The sequence below is a fragment of the Aotus nancymaae genome, unplaced genomic scaffold, assembly GCF_030222135.1.
Source record: "Aotus nancymaae isolate 86718 unplaced genomic scaffold, 86718_ANA_hifiasm-v0.15.2.pri h1tg000006l, whole genome shotgun sequence".
In the NCBI taxonomy this organism is placed as follows: Eukaryota; Metazoa; Chordata; class Mammalia; order Primates; family Aotidae; genus Aotus; species Aotus nancymaae.
In genome coordinates this window covers 71297449-71315427 of record NW_026988417.1, presented here as the reverse complement: position 1 = coordinate 71315427, position 17979 = coordinate 71297449, and the positions used below count along the sequence as shown (strand labels likewise).

The 17979-nt window shown below is 40.4% G+C and overlaps 1 protein-coding gene across 1 annotated transcript in view; it reads right to left on the bottom strand.

The window, feature by feature from the left end:
* The window catches only part of FRAS1 (Fraser extracellular matrix complex subunit 1), a 467548-nt gene that overhangs the window by 230387 nt on the left and 219182 nt on the right, over window positions 1-17979 (bottom strand). Inside the window, exons 13-14 of the mRNA XM_021669641.2 lie at window positions 17529-17672; window positions 15703-15837 (exon numbers count right to left, since the gene is read on the bottom strand). Coding sequence (XP_021525316.2) covers window positions 15703-15837; window positions 17529-17672 — 279 coding nt within the window. The remainder of the gene's footprint in view (window positions 1-15702; window positions 15838-17528; window positions 17673-17979) is intronic.

Genomic DNA, 17979 nt, shown 5'->3' with positions numbered 1-17979 from the left:
ATAGACAAACAGCAAAATCAGTGAGGAACCTACAGCAGAAAGGACTGGTCATCGTTTTTCTTTTAAATGTTTTAGAATTCACAAGGAGGATATCAGTTGGTTCCTTAGTTCCTAATCTGCTGTTGACATATGTATACCTCAGGACAAACACAACACCCTCCTCTCCAAAAAACTGTTTCCATTGGCCAGAAGTACAACTTCAGTAAAGTATTGCTAAGAGATTCAAAAGAGGAAGTCAGAGGCCTTTGAGGAATGGGATTTACAGAGAAAGGAATCATAACTTTCTAGAGAAAGATGGACTGGTTAATGAAATCAGATGGTCCTTCACCCCCTTGCCTTTTGTAAACATACAAAGTGTCCACAGGATCACCACCTCCCACTTGCAGCACTATCAGAATCAGCTGAGAAGGGTTACCTTGGACTCAAGTCCAGGAGTCAAGCTTCTGAGAACCCAGTCCTACTTGAAATCTACTGTACTTTGCCTTTCTGTCTCTTTTCCCCTAGTATTATCTGTCCTACGGATGTGTCGTAAGAACTCACAAAGCTTGCTTTTCTCTTATACCTTCAATTTCTGACTATAAGTTGCTCCTTTAAGATTTTAAAATGTTCTCCGCTTAAGCATTTGATTTTTTTTTGATTACTCTTCAAGCTTGCTCTTCACCTTAGCACTTATGCAGAGGGACCTATTATGAAAAATGGAATATTTTCAAATTTGGCTAGCTGTCTGTATGGCTAACCCCTACCTACGCTTTTGTTAATACGTCCTACTTCTTAAAATGTTTCCTTCACAATGGAGCACCAACTAGCTTGCAGAGGCATTGATTCTGACCAAAATTGGTAGGTAGAACGAATGCCTTGCTGCTTGCAAGCAGCTTGGTAACCCTACCTTAGTAATTCAAGTAGGCATCCCTTTGAAGGCAGAGGGAAGGATATCTGCCTTGCAAACCTCAAGATCCAATTCTCTCTTCTCAGTTTTAAATGGCACAAGCAAATCCTAATTTTAGACACTTTTTCTCCCCAACAAAGGTAGGGATGATTACAAATTGCATTAAGTGCTAGAAAGGGCTCTGTAATAAAGAGTAACAGTGGTGGGGGTGGTGGGGACCAACTGCAGATCAAAAGGATGAGAGGCAGCCAGCCACAGGGACTTGGACCATCACGAGCAGCTCTTGAGGAGGGAAGGAGGGCGGGTGTTTGGGGAAACTGAGAGCTGCCCTTGTGGCTGGAGTTGGTGAGGCACCATGGGGGTCCATGGCATGATTCGTGGCTACAACCACAGGCAGAAGCATGGTCAAACCTGACCTTGGAGACCAAGGAAAGAAATTAGGATTTTTATCCTAATTACCATGTGAAGTCATAAATGGGCTCACGCAAGACAGACAGATCTGATGAAGATGTTTCAAACCACTCTCTGGCTGCCATGTAGAGAGGGTTTAAGGACCTGGTGGCAAGCAGGAGACCAGCACGAAGTCTACTGCATGACCCAGGTGAGAGGGGACTTGGACTAGTGGGGTGGGAAGCAGAAACAAAGGAAAGTTTCCTTATTTATCATCTGGTTTCCTTGTGAGACCATAAGCTCCATGAGGGCAAGGGCCATTTCTATTTTACCTCTGTACCAAGCACACTGCTTGTGCTTTACAAATGTCTCTTGAGTGACTTCATTTATATTTAACTCCTTATTTATATTGTATAAATGTTACATGAGAATACTGTTCATATGCAGGATAAGTTTAAGGATAAACTCATCCTTACACTTAGGATAAGTTTTAGTTATAATTTAGTTGGCATTAAATTATAGTTAAGGATGTGGATGCAAAGATCTCAGTAACAAATTCTACCCTTAACATGCATAAAATCTGCCTGGCATTTATGTATTCCACTACCCTTTGATTACTGACTATAGTCATCATCTGAAGTGTCAATGACTGTTCATGCCTTTGCCTCATTCACTCTGGAGTTGATCTAAAGTCATTACCAAAACAAACAAACAAACAAAATCCACTCTCACTTCTAAAAAGTTATGCCAAGCTGATATATCAACATTCAACAGAAGCACACAAGGACATATGTAAGCCATGTTCCCAGCTGGCCACAGGTAAGCCACATTATCTGAGGTCTGCAGGAACACTTAGAACACTCTGTCGCCTACATGCACTGGTGACACTGTGCAACCTACACGGAGTGTAAGTGCCAAGGAAAAGATGAATGGAAAGTGAGGCTGAAAAGACAACAGGGGCCAGACTTCCAAGTTCAGATGGGCCAGGGTACGGACCTTGGACTTCATGCCACGGAAAGTTTTAATCAGGGCAGTGGAATGATCACTTCTGTTTTTTTAGAGAGTTCATTCTGGCAGTGGGGAGAAAAGAAAGTAATTAACTCAAGACATCTGTAGGGGATGAAATCATCTTTGTCCAGAGGTACAGAGGAGATAAGAAATTAAAGCATGCTGGCACTGCTATTCAGCCAGTCACTATCTATTTTCAGTGACTGGCTGAAGAGCAGTGCTGACATGCAGTTTTACTGGTTGTTAAAATATGGAAATACTTTCAAACTGGTTTGACAAATGGCTGTCACTCTGAGCTTCATCCCTGGAATCCCCACGCAACACCATGCTCCTCAAACAAAGGTCTGGCACAGAAGAAGGTCTGGGGTTCCCCTCATCCTCTCTGATGTGCATCTGTGCCATACTGCTTGTTAGATATTTTTACTACACCCTTGGTGTTGCCAATCAGGACAGGGACCAAAGGATGAGTAGGATGGTCCCTATCAACAGACTCAGGGATGGTATTCAGGGCCCCCAAAACTGAGCTCTCCTTAACTTTCCAGCTCCATCTTTCACTATCTCCTCCCACACACCAATTCCATGAAGCAGGGCATCCTACATGTGCCATGTGCCTGTCTGTGAGTTCTGGATGCCCCATACAGGATTCGCCAGGCCCACAATGTCTCTGGCTCCTTCTTGCCCCTAAAATCCTGTTTATATTTAATTTCCTTTTATTTATATTTCCTAAGTTGTCACTACTTCTGTGAAGCTTTGCTAAACTTGTCTAATAACCTTTCTCTATGTTCCTGCAGCGTGTTGCGTATGCCTCTCTCATATTTATCCTACTGTACTAACTTATTCAATTACAAATTAATCTCCTTCAATGGAATTCACACCCTTCCAAATGCAGACCACGTTTTAGTCATTGTAAACCCCCAGTATCCAGACTGATGCCTGGTACCTAGTCAGAACTCATTAAATGTAGGCTAAGTGAATGCACAGCAGATTTTTTAAATTGATTATGGGGAATTCATCCTTTCAGTTACCTGCCACATGGAAACAACTAACCACAAGCTCATAGTCTTAAGATAGAACTTAAGAGAGAGAAACTTGAAGCTGTAATATGTACTTAATAAATGCTGAATTGCAGATCTGCTTATGATGATAAATGCTGATGCTGCTTCTATATAGAGTACCAAATATGACAGTGGTCCTACTTTTTTTTTTTTACATATTACACAAAAGACATGTTCCATGGCCACACACAACAGCAGAAGGAATTTTTATTTCAACACAGGAATATGCTAGGCTGTCATTTCTTATAATGACATACTTCCACTGTGGTTTCCTTAAAATAAACTGTATTGTGTATATTTAAGGTACACAACATGATATTATAAGGTATATATATATATCTATCTATATATATATACACACATTTATATATTAAGGTATATATTTAAAGTATACAACATGACATTATAAGGTGTGTATATATATATATTTAGTATGCACGATTATAAAAAGGTGTATGTATATATGTACACACACACACCTTATATCACCTTATATACCTTAAATATGTACCTTATATATATTTAGTAATATGAATTTATATTTAATACACTTTATGTTTTATAGAAGGTATATATATATCTTATATTATATATCTTAAATATACACACACCTTATAATATCATGTCATATACCTTTAAAATATATATGTATATATAAAGAGGATTAGTATTATATATAGAGAGAGAGACAGGAACAAATTAACATATCCAACATCTCATATAGTTTCCCATTTTCCCCTGTGTGGTAAGAGCAGCTATAATCTACTGATTTAGCAAAAATCACACGTGTTTTGCAATAGATTTCTAATTTCTAACACTGAACATATGCTACCACAGGTTATCTCTTATATGTGGCTTGCTTTTATTATATTTGAGTTATTATAAAAAATAAGAGGTCACTCCCTGACTTTTCACCATGATTTCTCTTAGTGACATATTTCAGATGGCACAGGGTTGTTTAAATTAAATATTGTGAAAATTGTGGCAATAAATTTTAAAAGATGGTGAATAAGAGAAAGCTATCTTTTTATCTCACATGTAGCAGATAATTTATTTGGTAAGGTCCCTGACTTTTCTGGAGCATAACAAGACATGTGTTGGCTTCTTAAGCAACTTACTTCAAAATGAAAAGGAATAAATTTTTTTTGGCAATTCTTTACCGAAACTCTACTCTAAAAATAAAACACTTCTTTTTGTATTCGATATTTTGAAATAGAAGATTGCTTTAAAAATTTTTTAAGCTATGCCTCTCTAAGAATAAAATGCAGCCCTTTTCCGGGGAAACATTAAAAGCATTTCCTATAAACACCTTATTTTCTACAAAGCCTTCCCAGACCCAGAGCAGTGGATACAGACACCCATGTGCTCTTTGCTGTGGCCTTTTGGAGTAAGCTTCCAGAGAATTAGCACAACTCATCTGTAGATACTCTGAGATTCATCAGTGAGGCTGCAGTTCATATTTTCAAACTGCCAAGATGTTTTTACTCACAAGTGCACAGAAAAAGCCCAAACTTCAGACACAAGCAGGTGTGATATACACAAATCAAATTCCTTCATTCTGTTTCTTATCCAGTTTGTGGTAACTGCCAGCTTTCATTCTCATCTCACAAATGACTAGGCAGTACTCGCCAAGTACTATCAGGCGAGTATTGAAGTATTATCAGGAGACAGTAGGTAAATTTTCAATAAGAAGCTCTTGTTGGATGAAAAATTTTTTCTCACTTGAACTCAACTTCACTATTTCTTGGTTTCCTAATCTGTAAAATAGGAATAATAATATTTGTCGTGCCTAATTCACGAGGACATGGAGAGATGACAAGTTTGGAAAAGCAGAGAATGTTGTGTGTGATCATATGAATGGCATGGGGAGATCTGCAGTTTGTCTCAACTGCCGTCAGAAGCAAAGTAATTTTAAAGGGAGCAAATTAAAATGCAACACAAGACAGAAGGGGGAAGGATGGAAAGAACAGGAAAGGTTGGCTCACTTAGAAAGGAAAAGAAGGGAAGCACTACAGCCTGCAGGGATTAGGCCAGCAGCTACACCAAGGGGCTCCAGCTGCTCTCAGCGGCTTCCCACTTAGAAGCTCTTTCCTTGCAACCTCTACAAAAAACAGCAAAAGCCCTTTGAAAGTGATTGGAAATAGCTTGGTGAGGCTCTGACACCTGAAAGACCACTACCCCTCCCCAATCACAGCCCCATAGGAGGTCAAGTCTGGTTGCCTGAGAAGTTAAAACGCCAGGCTAATTTAAAAGAAGTTCGTAAGAGATCTGAGTCATCACCATTTTTGATCCCTTTACTCCAATCTTCTGACCCTTCCCAGGCTGGGCCTCTACCCTCTTTTGCCTCCCTCTGCCAATCAAAGGCTTTACACCTGAAATGAGAATGGTTGGTCTCCACCTATTCTGAAAACTCCTAAGTACTTGAGGAAGTTCATCATAGAAAAAAAATAGAAACATGTAAAAAAAAAATTCATTATCACCAAAAGCCAGAGATATGCAAACTAAACAGGAATGCAGCAACTAGATGCATTGGATGAGACATGCAAATTATATTTTTAAACCACAATTACTTTTGCACCTACCTAATGACATGTATGCATCCTAAAAACAGTGCTTAGTGAGAAAAAAAAGTCAAGAAAGAAGGAAATATCTGGCCGAGTGTGGTGGCTCATGCCTGTAACCCCAGCACTTTGGGAGGCTGAGGCAGGCAGATCACCAGAGGTCAGGAATTCAAGACCAGCCAGCCTAACATGGTGAAACCCTGTCTCTACTAAAAATACAAAAAAATTAAGTTAGCCGGGTGTGGTGGCACATGCCTGTAGTCCCAGCTACTCAGGAGGCTGAGGTAGGAGAACCGTTCAATCCTTGGAGGCGGAGGTCACAGTGAGCCAAGATCACACCACTGTACTCTAGCCTGGGCAACAAAGCAAGACTCCATCTCAAGAAAAATAAAAAAGAAGGAAATATCTACCCAGGCATACAAAACAATAAGAGCATATGCATACAAAAAGTACTCACTAAGTTATATTAGTATAGTTACTTAAAAGGGGAGCTGGGAAGAAGGGGAATGGGAATAGGGCATGACAAAAGGAATAGACAGGCAGATAGATGGACAGACAGATAAGCAAGAGAAATAGCTTGGCTCAGGCCAATGATGAAAATGGGCCATCAACTGACAAGCATGATCAAATCCACATGCTTCATATGAATTCCAAAAATAAGTAAAAGAAAAAAATTAAACATGATTCCATTTGACATCAATCAAACTGACAATTTAAGAAGGCTTGTAATACCTAATGTTGACAAGAGTACTGGCAAGTAGGCACCATTATATATTTCTGGTCAGAGTACAAATTACTATAACTTTCTTAAAAGAGTATGTTACTCTGTGTCAAAAAGCTTAAAAACTGTACATAAACCTTTGGACCTGGCAGTCACATGTCTAAAAATTGATTAAAAAATATTTACCACAATTTCTGTCAGAAATGTTTACATCATGGTTACATATAATTTTAAAAATTAGGAACAAATATCAAACCATGGAGGATTGGCTAAATGAATGATGCACAGCCAGAGATGGGAAATTATATGATAGCTTTAAAAAGATGCTGTAGGAGGATAAGTAATAACATAAAGCAAGCAAGCAATAAAACTGTAGAGTGCAATTTTAGTTTTGAAAAAAAAAATGTGTATAGACACACAGAAAGATAGATTTATATAAGAAGACATATACCAAAATACTAACAGTAGTGACTTGGGGGAATTTCAGTTAGGAATTTCAGCTGACTTTTAATTGTACCTTGTATTTTATTGACTTTAATTATTTTTCAGAATAAATATAAATTCATTTGGTACTTGGGGGGAAAATTACTAATGGTGGAGGAAGGAAAGCTGTAGTCCTTTTCCCTAAGGTGCATGCTAGATAAATAGCTTGTTAACTTATTAACCATGATTGTGATACAGCTGAATGATTTACCCATCTTGGGTAACATATTTGAAGTTTTAGTAGGGTCTTTGGTAGACACAGTACTTGAATCAAAGGAAATTACGTCCCAGCCAATGAAGGCTTTGGCTGGTCCAAGTGGATTTTCATTGGTTTGTAAGTCAGAGGACAAAGGCAGACATTCAGCTCATCAGGAGTATCTGGTAAAGTTATCTCTTCTATCTCCTGCCCCTCTACCTATATTCTTAAATCGACAACACAGGTACAACCCAAGTGTTTTCAGACAACCAGCTTCTCAGCGTCTATTCATCCTCTGTGACCATTGGAAACCCACAGCTGCTAGGACTCCTTATGTTCCCTCGCCAGTCCTACACCCCACAATAATTAAATGGCTATTGTCTACTCCAGTGATGTCTACTGAAACTGAAGAGCCAAAGGCAGGACAGGACCATCAACCAAAACAAACCTTTTGATGGAAAGTTCTCAGTCCTCCTGGCTGCACTAACGCAGCTGCTCAGATCTCAACAGCACTAACAGGGAGGTGCTGTTAGCTCTGTGGGCAGCAGAGAAGCAGGGGAAGGCAGAACAGGAACAGTGCTTGGGTGGGGAATGGAGAAGAGAGAGAAAGAACATATACCATACAGTCTAGCTAAAATAACTGAGAACCTTTGAAACTGGGCAGAAAGCCAAGAGGCATGTCATTAGTTTGTAATCCATAGTGGAAATAGTTTGGGGTTCAGATTTGTCAGAAAGAATGGGATCTGTCTGAAAGATAAACTCTGTGGCATCTGTGGCAGGCTTTCTCTGCTGATATGTGATACTTTTGTTCTGTCATTTGTCTTCTGGCATACATAGCAAGGGTCTAGAAGTGGCACAGACGAATGCCAAACACAGCCAGCTTCCTGCCAAAGCAAAGGTCCCAGACACAACACCACCAGCTGTTCTCCCCTCTTCTCTCCATGTATTCTGTACATGCATATAATATCCAAAGAGGAAGGGGCCTTGGAACACTGTTGTCACCTGCCTCACTGAGTCTTGCTTACTCAGAAAACTTACATTCTAGGAAGGCAATCCTATTGTCTTCCTTTCTGAATGGCCTGAAATACTCCATGGACACTACCCAAGTTTCAAAGACAGTTTATTTTATGAGTCACCTTTCCAACTCTGATAAAGCATGAAATATGTTAAACACGAGGAAAAGAGAAGAAAAAGAGGAGTGAGAAAAATAGGGAGTAGGCAATTTTCCTGGGGCCACAACTAGCCAGAAATTGCTGACAAGAAGCAAATAGTAGAAGTCAAATGAAAGATAGGTCATGTGTAAGCCAAAGTTTAGTCATGCCTGTACATTTCTGTTCATTCCTCTCCATGCAATGGTTTATCACATTTTGTTCTATCAAAAATTATTCCAGAGGGTCATAGATATACTTAGCATCATGTGAAATTCAGAAGTATAAGACACGTCCCTGCCTCAATGACTGATCATTTCCTATGATATTCCCTTGTAAAGTGTCTTTATAGCACTGATATTAACAATTTCATATAATGATAACTATCTAAGTATTTAAAATTATCTTGCTTATTTATTTAGAGGCTTCTCCTCCCATTGAGGAAGTTAAATTCCTTAACTAGAAGGAAGTTGTCTGTCTGCTTCACTCTGTATCTGTGGTGTCTGGGACAAGGCCTGGTACACTGAAGAGGCTTCACAAATACTTATGCATGAACAGAATGGAAAAGACAGGAGACATCACTTGAAGCAATAAGTCACCTTTATGAGATAGTCAGCAATTTAGTAAGAAACCATAATTGCTGTAGAAGGCCAAAGAAGTTCTGAACAATGCATAGGATTTAAAGAGTAGAACCAAATGAGTGAAGGCAGTGGTAGAAACGTGCTGGGCGCCTAAACTGAGTATGTGACCCGGCAATGAAACTGAAATGGACCCTCCAATCCTGGGGCATGTTGCAAGGGCCATGGAGGTGACACCAGCTTGACAATGACAATCCCAACAGAGCAAAGAGGGTCCCTGTCTTGCGAGGAGGACTCCTGGATTTCAGAACAGTAGTTTCACAGGTGCCATTGTCAAGAGGTCCACCCGGGGCACAGCCAGGCTGGAACAAGTCATATGTTGGAACACAAGACCAAGATACATTAAATCTCTGCTGCTTCAGACCTGGCTTTGCAGGGTCAGTGCCTCATTTCTGCAAATGACTGGCTGCTCCAGTCAACCATATGGCCAACAAATAATTAGCTTTAGAAGTTTCTCTGCTCAGGCCACAGCTTTTAAATCTCAACTAGGTCAATATCCTAGATGCAAATTTTATAAGTTTTTTTATTATAAACTTGTCCTCTAAATATGTCACAATATTGGCTAAGAAACAATAATTATAGACTCTCATTATTTAGTCTGAGCACTTAAAGAAAATTTTTTTTCCTTTTTAAAGAAAAAGGGATTTTAATTTGTTGTAAAGAATACAGTATACTGTTCTCTATATATTTACTTCTCCATAACATACACAAGTAGATTTTATGTTAGATGAGACAGTAATGGCAGAAAACTCTTTGTTGCTTAATGTAAGCCATTTGGTTTTTTATCTCTATAGATTGAAAATTAACGGAATGGTTTCATTAATATCAATAGCTGCCTTTTATTGTCCACATACCATGGCCAGGCATAATGTAATTATACATTTCCAACATCTTTTCTAACCTTCATAATAATGGTTTAAAGTAGGTAATATCATCCCCATTTTACAGTTGAAAAAATTGAAGTTCAAAGAGGTTAAACGGCTTGCCAAAGCCCTGTTGCAGCAAGTGGTAGAGCTGCCATTCAAAATAATCCTATCCCTTATAATTCCGTAGAACGTTCAGTTGCCTGATTCTTTACATTTCAAAATCTAAGACCATACAGCACTCAGATATGGAATAAATTTCAAAGGCTTTTGGTTTTTTGTTTCTGTTTGTTTTGTTTTATTTTACATTTCTATAAGAAAGAACTAACCTGCCTCGGCTGTGAGCTCCCTATATGCAAAGAGTGAATTTTAATGACTTTATATACTTCATGTATTCAGGACCTAGAGCAATGGTCAAAAAAGAATGAAAGGGGAAATGAGATAAAAGGAACAAGAAAGAAAAACAATGGAAAGCAGAACCTGAGTCTCTAAACTTTTATGAAGGGCTTTCTAGACACCAGGTACCACTTCTTAAACCAGGGGTCCCCAACCCTCAGGCACAGATGAGTTTCAGCCTGTGGCCTGTTAGGAACCAGGTCACACAGCAGGAGGCGAGCAGCAGGTGAGGGAGCATTGTAGCTGAGCTCTGCCTCATAGGAACAAGTGCAAACCCTACTGTGAACTGCATATGTGAGGGATCTAGGTTGCAGCTCCTTATGAAAATCTAACTAATGCCTGATGATCTGAGGTGGAATAGTTTTATCCCCTGCTCCCTGGTCCATGGAAAAATTGTCTTCCATGAGACCAGTCCCTGGTGCCAAAAAGGCTGGGACTGCTGCCCTAAATGGAGTATGTGAATTCACTCATTCAATCTTCATGACACTACAATGTGGCAGATATTACTGTCCCTGTTTTACCCATAAGGCAATTGAATAGTGGAGTTAAAGAATAGGTAAGTGACAGAGGCAAGATTAGAAACCAGGTGGTTTAGGCCAGACGCAGTGGCTCATGCCTATAATCCCAGCACTTTGGGAGGCCGAAGCATGTGGGTCACCTGAGGTCAGGAGTTTGAGACCAGCCTGGCCAACATGGTGAAATCCTGTCTCTACTAAAAATACAAAATTAGCCAGGCATGGTGGCACATGCCTCTAATCCCGCCTACTTGGGAGGCTGAGCCAGGAGAATTGCTTGAATCCAGGAGGAAGAGGCTGCATTGAGTCAAGATCATGACAAGAGCAAAACTCCATCTTAAGAAAAAGAAGTAAATAAAATAATAAAAATAATAAACCGATTTTTTTAAAAAAAGGCTGGGCACAGTGGCTGATGCCTGTAATACCAGCACTTTGGGAGGCCAAATGGGCAGATCACTTGAGGTCAGGAGTTCGAGACCAGCCTGGCCAACATGGTGAAACCTCGTCTCTACTAAAATTCAAAAATTAGCTGGGCATGGTGGTAAGTGCTCAAATCCCAGCTACTCAGGAGGCAGGAGAATTGCTTGAACCTGGGTGGCAGAGGTTGCAGTGAGCTAAGATTGCGCCACTGTACTCCAGCCTGGATGACAGAGCAAGACTTCCTCTCAAAAAAAAAAAAGAAAGAAAAAGAAAAAAAAAAGAAAAAAAGAAAAGAAAAAAGGGAAGGGAGGAAGGGGAAAGAAACCAGGTGGTTTACCTCCAGGGCCCAAGGTCTTAACCAGTGGGCCAGCTCCCCACGACATCTGTGCCTACAAAATGAGGGCAGTATTTGCCCTGAGGTACACATGGGTCTATCATCAGGCCTTTGGGAATAATACAAATTTTAAGTAGACAAACAAAACATTGATACACATATAAAAATGGGCTAAATTCTACTCTTTCTCTTTTCAGTGATTACAACCTTATGAGCTACTCATTTTAACATAATCTTACATGGTGTGTGTTGCTGGTTGTTTTAGCTTTCCCTCTTACGGGCTCTCATATCTAAGATTTGTGTGCACAGTTCAGTGGTCCCACCAGAATGGAACAGAGGCTGAAAAGAGGGGCAAGACAAGCAAGGAAGAATGTTCTCAGGACCTGGAGAGTTCCACTTGGATCCAGTTTAGACTCAATACCTGAGTTTTTAAGATGAGTCAATGGAACCACTGTTTTGGTAGAGGGAATAGAATAAATCCAAGGCAAATGGTACCAAAGAGCCAGGCAGGAAGAATGTAAGGTCAAGTATTGTGGTGGGGAAAGTGGGAAGGGGAAAACAAGGAGCATCCATACATGGGTAAAGCCTGGCCATCAGGCTTCAGGTGATTAAGCAGTGGGCTATTAATTACTGGAAATGAGTCAGAGCAGGGCAAGTGGCAGGAACCGAAGTACAAGCCCAGTCCTAGGACTACAGAGTCAAGAAGAGTAGGGTGGGATGGGCAAGAGGGGATGTTAACCAGACCCAGCTGTTGGCAAAGGACATGTAGGGGTTAAAGCAGAAGTCTGAGTGCCAGGACTAAAATGTGAGCTTTGGGTACTAACAGGGTGATCACTCTATGGCCGTACTTGTTGTGAAAAAACGCAACCTGCACCTGTCTTCTGTTTAGGTTCATATAAAAGCTAGGTAGTGCTAAGCCTTAACATACAGTGATCAAAGTATCAAACTCCAGAGTTGGTGGAGGCAGAGGAAATGAAGCAGGGACTGGTATGGAGTGCATCATGTGGCCTATAATTACATCATTATTCAATCATGCAAAATATGTAACAATAGTATTAATATCTGCACACATGTTTATATGCATGTGTGTTTGTGCATAAACTGCTAAATTCAAGAGAAAAGAGAAAATGATAAGGGCCCCTGTGGGTAAGATTCTCGGGCAGGAGTGTTTTCCTTTACTTCCTCTGGTTTACCTGCTTGTACTCTTTTGTTGAAGAGCCATGCTTATCTGTTATTTTTTTCCACTCTGCCCTATACTCAACATAGTAAACATGAATATTAATCAGGTGATTTCTGGTAATTAGTTTCCTGAGCACAGCATTCACTTTCTTTGGGTTTTGATGGGTCAATAAAGTGGCAACTTATCCCAATCATCACATAAATGATCCTGCCAAGAGGAATCAATCCAGAAAAGCCTGTTGTTACCATAAAATGGCAGGCTTCTTTTTGAAAAGTTTAGCACGTATCAGAAGAGCACCAGCTGAGTGACTGACTTCCAAGGTCAGTGGTGAAAAGTCACCACAAGGGGTACAAGCATGAATATTGCAAAAAATTCCAATGCTGGGAAAGCTTATCTGGAAAGATGATCTTAGCACCAAGACGGTACATGGAAATTGATCACAACTTTGTTTTTAATTTTTAAGATCCTCTCTCTCTTTCTCTCTCTCTCCTTTTGCTCTGTTTTTTTTTCCTCGTTATTTTATGCATAAAAATGCAACCAGCCTGAACTAAAGCAAATTGGTTTAATTCCCTGGAGGGAGCCTGAACAAATTTTCCTAGCAACTTTCTACTAGAGGCATTTGTGTGTGGATATGTGGATGGAATGTGAAGCAGAGAGCTATGTTAATCAGTAATCAAATGAAACATTACCCATTTCAAAAAGCCCTAAACTAGCATTAGCATCACCAATTAAAACAATGGGCATGGGAGAAAGGAAAATGCCCCTTCCCCAAGAAAAGGCATACATATGTGGTATGTGCATATTTCAGGGGACGGAGGAGTAAAATCTAGGGGGAATTAATTCCCTTTTATAGGCAAATCTGTCACGAGTGCTAGTAGGAGGTCTCTTTGATGGGATAAAAGAAAGGAGTGGCCAGGCGTGGTGGCTCACGCCTGTAATCCCAGCACTTTGGGAGGGTGGATCACCTGAGGTCAGGAGTTCAAGACAAGCCTGGCCAACATGTGAAACCCCATCTCTACTAAAAATACAAAAATTAGCTGGGTCTGGTGGTGGGCGCTTGTAATCCCAGCTGCTAGGGAGGCTGAGGCAGGAGAATCACTTGAACTCAGGAGGTGGAGGTTGCAGTGAGCTGACATCACACCACCGCACTCCAGCCTGAGTGACAAGAGCAAAACTCTGTCGCAAAAAAGGAAAAGAAAAGAAAGGAATAGAGACATTCAGTAATTTTATCAAATTAAAATTTCAGCTGTTTACCTAAATTGCCCAACCATTAGACACTTATAAAGGTATTTGTATGTGCCCACTTTGAACCTGTTTTAAAATAATAGGTAAATAGAACATGATAAGCTACAAACACTAAGGGTTCTTTTCTCTTTTATGGCTGATACTTCTATTGGAACACTGGTCTTTGAAGGACCACCAAGTGGTAGTATGGTCATTCATTCATTCCTCATTCACTTGTTCAACAATGCTGAGAACTTTGTGCAGCCTTTGATGCTGAGGATATAGACATGCAGAGGATATTCTTATATTAAAGGGCCACCAAATCAAACTCAGAAGCTATTCTGCCTACCATATTCTATAATACGACTGATCACAAAACAGGCCGTGCTACACTCATACCTCTGTGGCATAAACAGTATTAGTGTTTCCTTTCAACATGGTTTTCACAGTCGAATGAGCTCCACTTCTAACCATGACCTGGAATGGAGGAGGGGACTGTCAACCTCCCCCACACAGGACCTGTACATGGCTCGAACGCTCATTTGATTAATTGCACAACTGATTGATACCATGCACTTAGTCTCTTTAACTTCAATCATTTTCCTGCAAATGATTTTCCTGATAATCTAACCAGGGTGTTAAAGAGAGGAGCATATCGGCTGCCCCTCAGATCGGCCCACCTTCTGATTCTCATCACTGATCCACCCTTACGTTCAGCTGCAGAGAGTAGCTATCGCAGCTCCCTGGTATGGTGTCTAAGAACTTCCTTTGGTCTATTGGCCTTTTCAGGTTTTCCTGCCATCACACAACCTACCTTAGTTTCTGGGCACATCTAATGATCTGTTCTCCTGAAGACAAACTCATATCTCTGCCCCTTGTCTTTGTTTTCACCATTAACTCTGATATGGTTCGGCTCTGTGTCCACACTCAAATCTTCTCTCAAACTGTAATCCCCACCCGTTGAGGGAGGGGCCTGGTGGGAGGTGACTGGATGATGAGGGCAGTTTCCCCCATGCGCTTCTTAGGATAATGAGTGAGTTCTCACAAGATCTGAGGGTTTAAAAGTGGCACTTCCCCCTACATTCTGTCCTCCTGACACCATGTAAAATGTGTCTTGCTTCCCCTTCGCCTTCTGCCATGATTCTAAGTTTCCTGAGGCTTCTCCAGCCATACAGAACTGTGAATCAATTAAACCTATTTTCTTCATAAATAATTTATCCAGTCTCAGGTAGTTCTTCATAGCAGTGCAAAAACAGACTACTACAAACCCCATCTCCCATTTCTGCATTTAAAATATTTTTATACACTTACTTTTTAAACTTACACTCATAATATCTATTGAAAAAATGGCCAAGTATAAACAACAAATTAAATTATATTATGACTGCTCCCACCTCAAGAGACTATTATGATATTAAGAATTTCAACTAGATCTCAATAAAAAATAAAAGTAGGCATGTAAGTCTACTAAAGCATATTGATAAGAAAGTAACCTAATAAGGTTATTAAAACAACGTGTCATTTCTCTAATCCACTGTTCTCCTTATGCCGAAGTCTTATTCAGAGTTTCTTCTCTCATTTGAAAAAAATGCTTACAGCTCCTGGTGGCCCCATATCACTTGGTGGGGTCAGAGTTGGGAACTGTCTTGGTAGCTGACCCAGCTGTGGCCCAGCCAGAGATTACCTGCACAGGAATGGCGATCTCGGTAGAAGCCGTCCCCACAGGTAGACACACACTGCCCGTGCCGCATCAGCAGGGGAGGCTGGCAGGATGAGCACTCCAGCCCACTGGTACATGTGGAGCACTGGGGTTGGCAGGCTGGCTCCAGATAAGGTTGAAGAAAGAGAAAGGGATTGTCTGATTAGCTGAAAGACACCACCCCCATGTCAATGCTTACACAGCCCAATCCTGAGGCTCTGGGTCCCAAACAGAAAATACAGAAAAATAATTTTAACAGTCCTTATCTGTAAAGCACACAGTTCATGTCAACTGCTGTTTGAAGTGCTTTACATATGTGAATGCATTTATTTCTCACAACAACCCTAGGAGGTAGATATTATTAATCTCAACTTTACAGATGAGCAACAGACTCAGGGAGGTTAAACAACTTGCCCACGGTCACGAGGCTGGCATTTGAAACCAGGCAGTTTGGCTGAGGAGTCTGCGTTTTTTTCTTCTTATCCAATAGCCCCCAATACCTCTGCCACTCAACCTTTTAGCAAGATCTCTTGCCCTTTTTCTACCAATACTGTATAAAAGAGATATAAATAACTTTCAAAAAGGTTGAAGATTATCTGAATTAGGAAAGAAAGTATGGAGGAGTGAATAATTACCAAAATAATAAAAGCAGCTCGTATTAATCCTTGGCTGTATCCTAGATATTGATCTAGGCACTTAACATGTATTAACAAACTTGATCCTTACAATCACCCCTTCAAGAAGGTACTGGGATTACCCTCACTTTACAGATAAGAATATGAAAGATGCCGGGCGCAGTGGCTCACACCTGTAATCCCAGCACTTTGGGAGGCCTAGGTGGGTGGATCACTTGAGTCCAGGAGTTCAAGAACAACCTGGCCAACATGGCAAAACCTCATCTCTACTAAAAATATACAAATTAGCTGGGTGTGGTGGCAGGTGCCTGTAATCTCAGCTACTTGAGAGGCTGAGGCAGGGAGACTTGCTTGAACCTGCGAGGCAGAGGTTGCAGCGAGCTGAGATCATGCCACTGCGCTCCAGCCTGGGTGACGGAGTGAGACTCCATCAGAAGAAAAATAAAAAGGGAATATGGAACCAGAGAGAGATTAAATATTCTAAATATTCACAGTGAGGTATAAACCCATACACTTTTAAATGGATAATTAACATTACAATTCAGAAATAAGGGGACTAGCAACTAATATTTGATATCAACCAAGTCAGCTCTCCCAAGTAAGGTCTCCTTCTCAGATGTAACATCGTGAAATGCACATAAACCTATTTTGGGTCCTCTGATAGCCCATAAGAGATAAGCTCTATTATCTACTATCTGTGTGATATTGAGCAAGTTAGTTAATTTCTCTGGCCCACAGGTTCCCCATTTGCAAAATTAGAAAGTTGTAGTAAATAATCTTGAAGGTCTGTGTCAATTCTAAGTTTCTATCACAGATGAATTGAGTGTTTTAATAAATGAGCCCAGGTATCCTCATGATATTACTATCTTTGAAAGTCTTCCAAATACAAAAAAAAATTCAACTATGACTACCTAACAACCTCCACATCACCTGTCTCCCAATAAGCACCAAATACCTATAAAATGTCAGAAAAAGAGACCTGCAGTTAGAAAGGGCAAGTAACCTATAGATGACATTACTACCTTTTAGAGGTTTTTAGATATTGTGCCTCTCAAAAATATGCTGCATGCATGACCCCCTCCTTGACAATATTGAGCCTCAGTTTCATAACTGCAACCTTTGGTGAGTCTACCTCCTACACATCACCACCTCTGGGCTGTCCACTTGGAGCCATACCTAAACAGAGACTGCCAGCTTGGTAAAATCCCAGCCCACAGCTGTGCACACACCGTCCATTCTGCAGTAACTTGGTAGGATCTTGGCAGAAGTCACAGTGGTCTGGAGATTGAGAGCAGGTCAAACAATCTGGGTGACAATGAACTGAAATCAAGGACAAAGAAGGGGAGAACTCAGTGAACTCCATTGATTATTTCTCTTACATCCTTCAGAAAAGAATACACAAGGTGTGCAGCATTACATAGAATATGAAGAACAGAAAACTATGGGACTTAGATATGAAAAAGCCTCCTAAATTACAAAAACAAAAACTGAATTTTAATTGCAAGAAAGTGTTCTTTGTCTGAAATATCATCACTGTCTCCCATAGCCCCAAAATGAAGGTATTAAAAGAACAGCTACATTAATGCCTCTACCTGCTGGAATGCTTCAAGAAACAGGAATGACTACT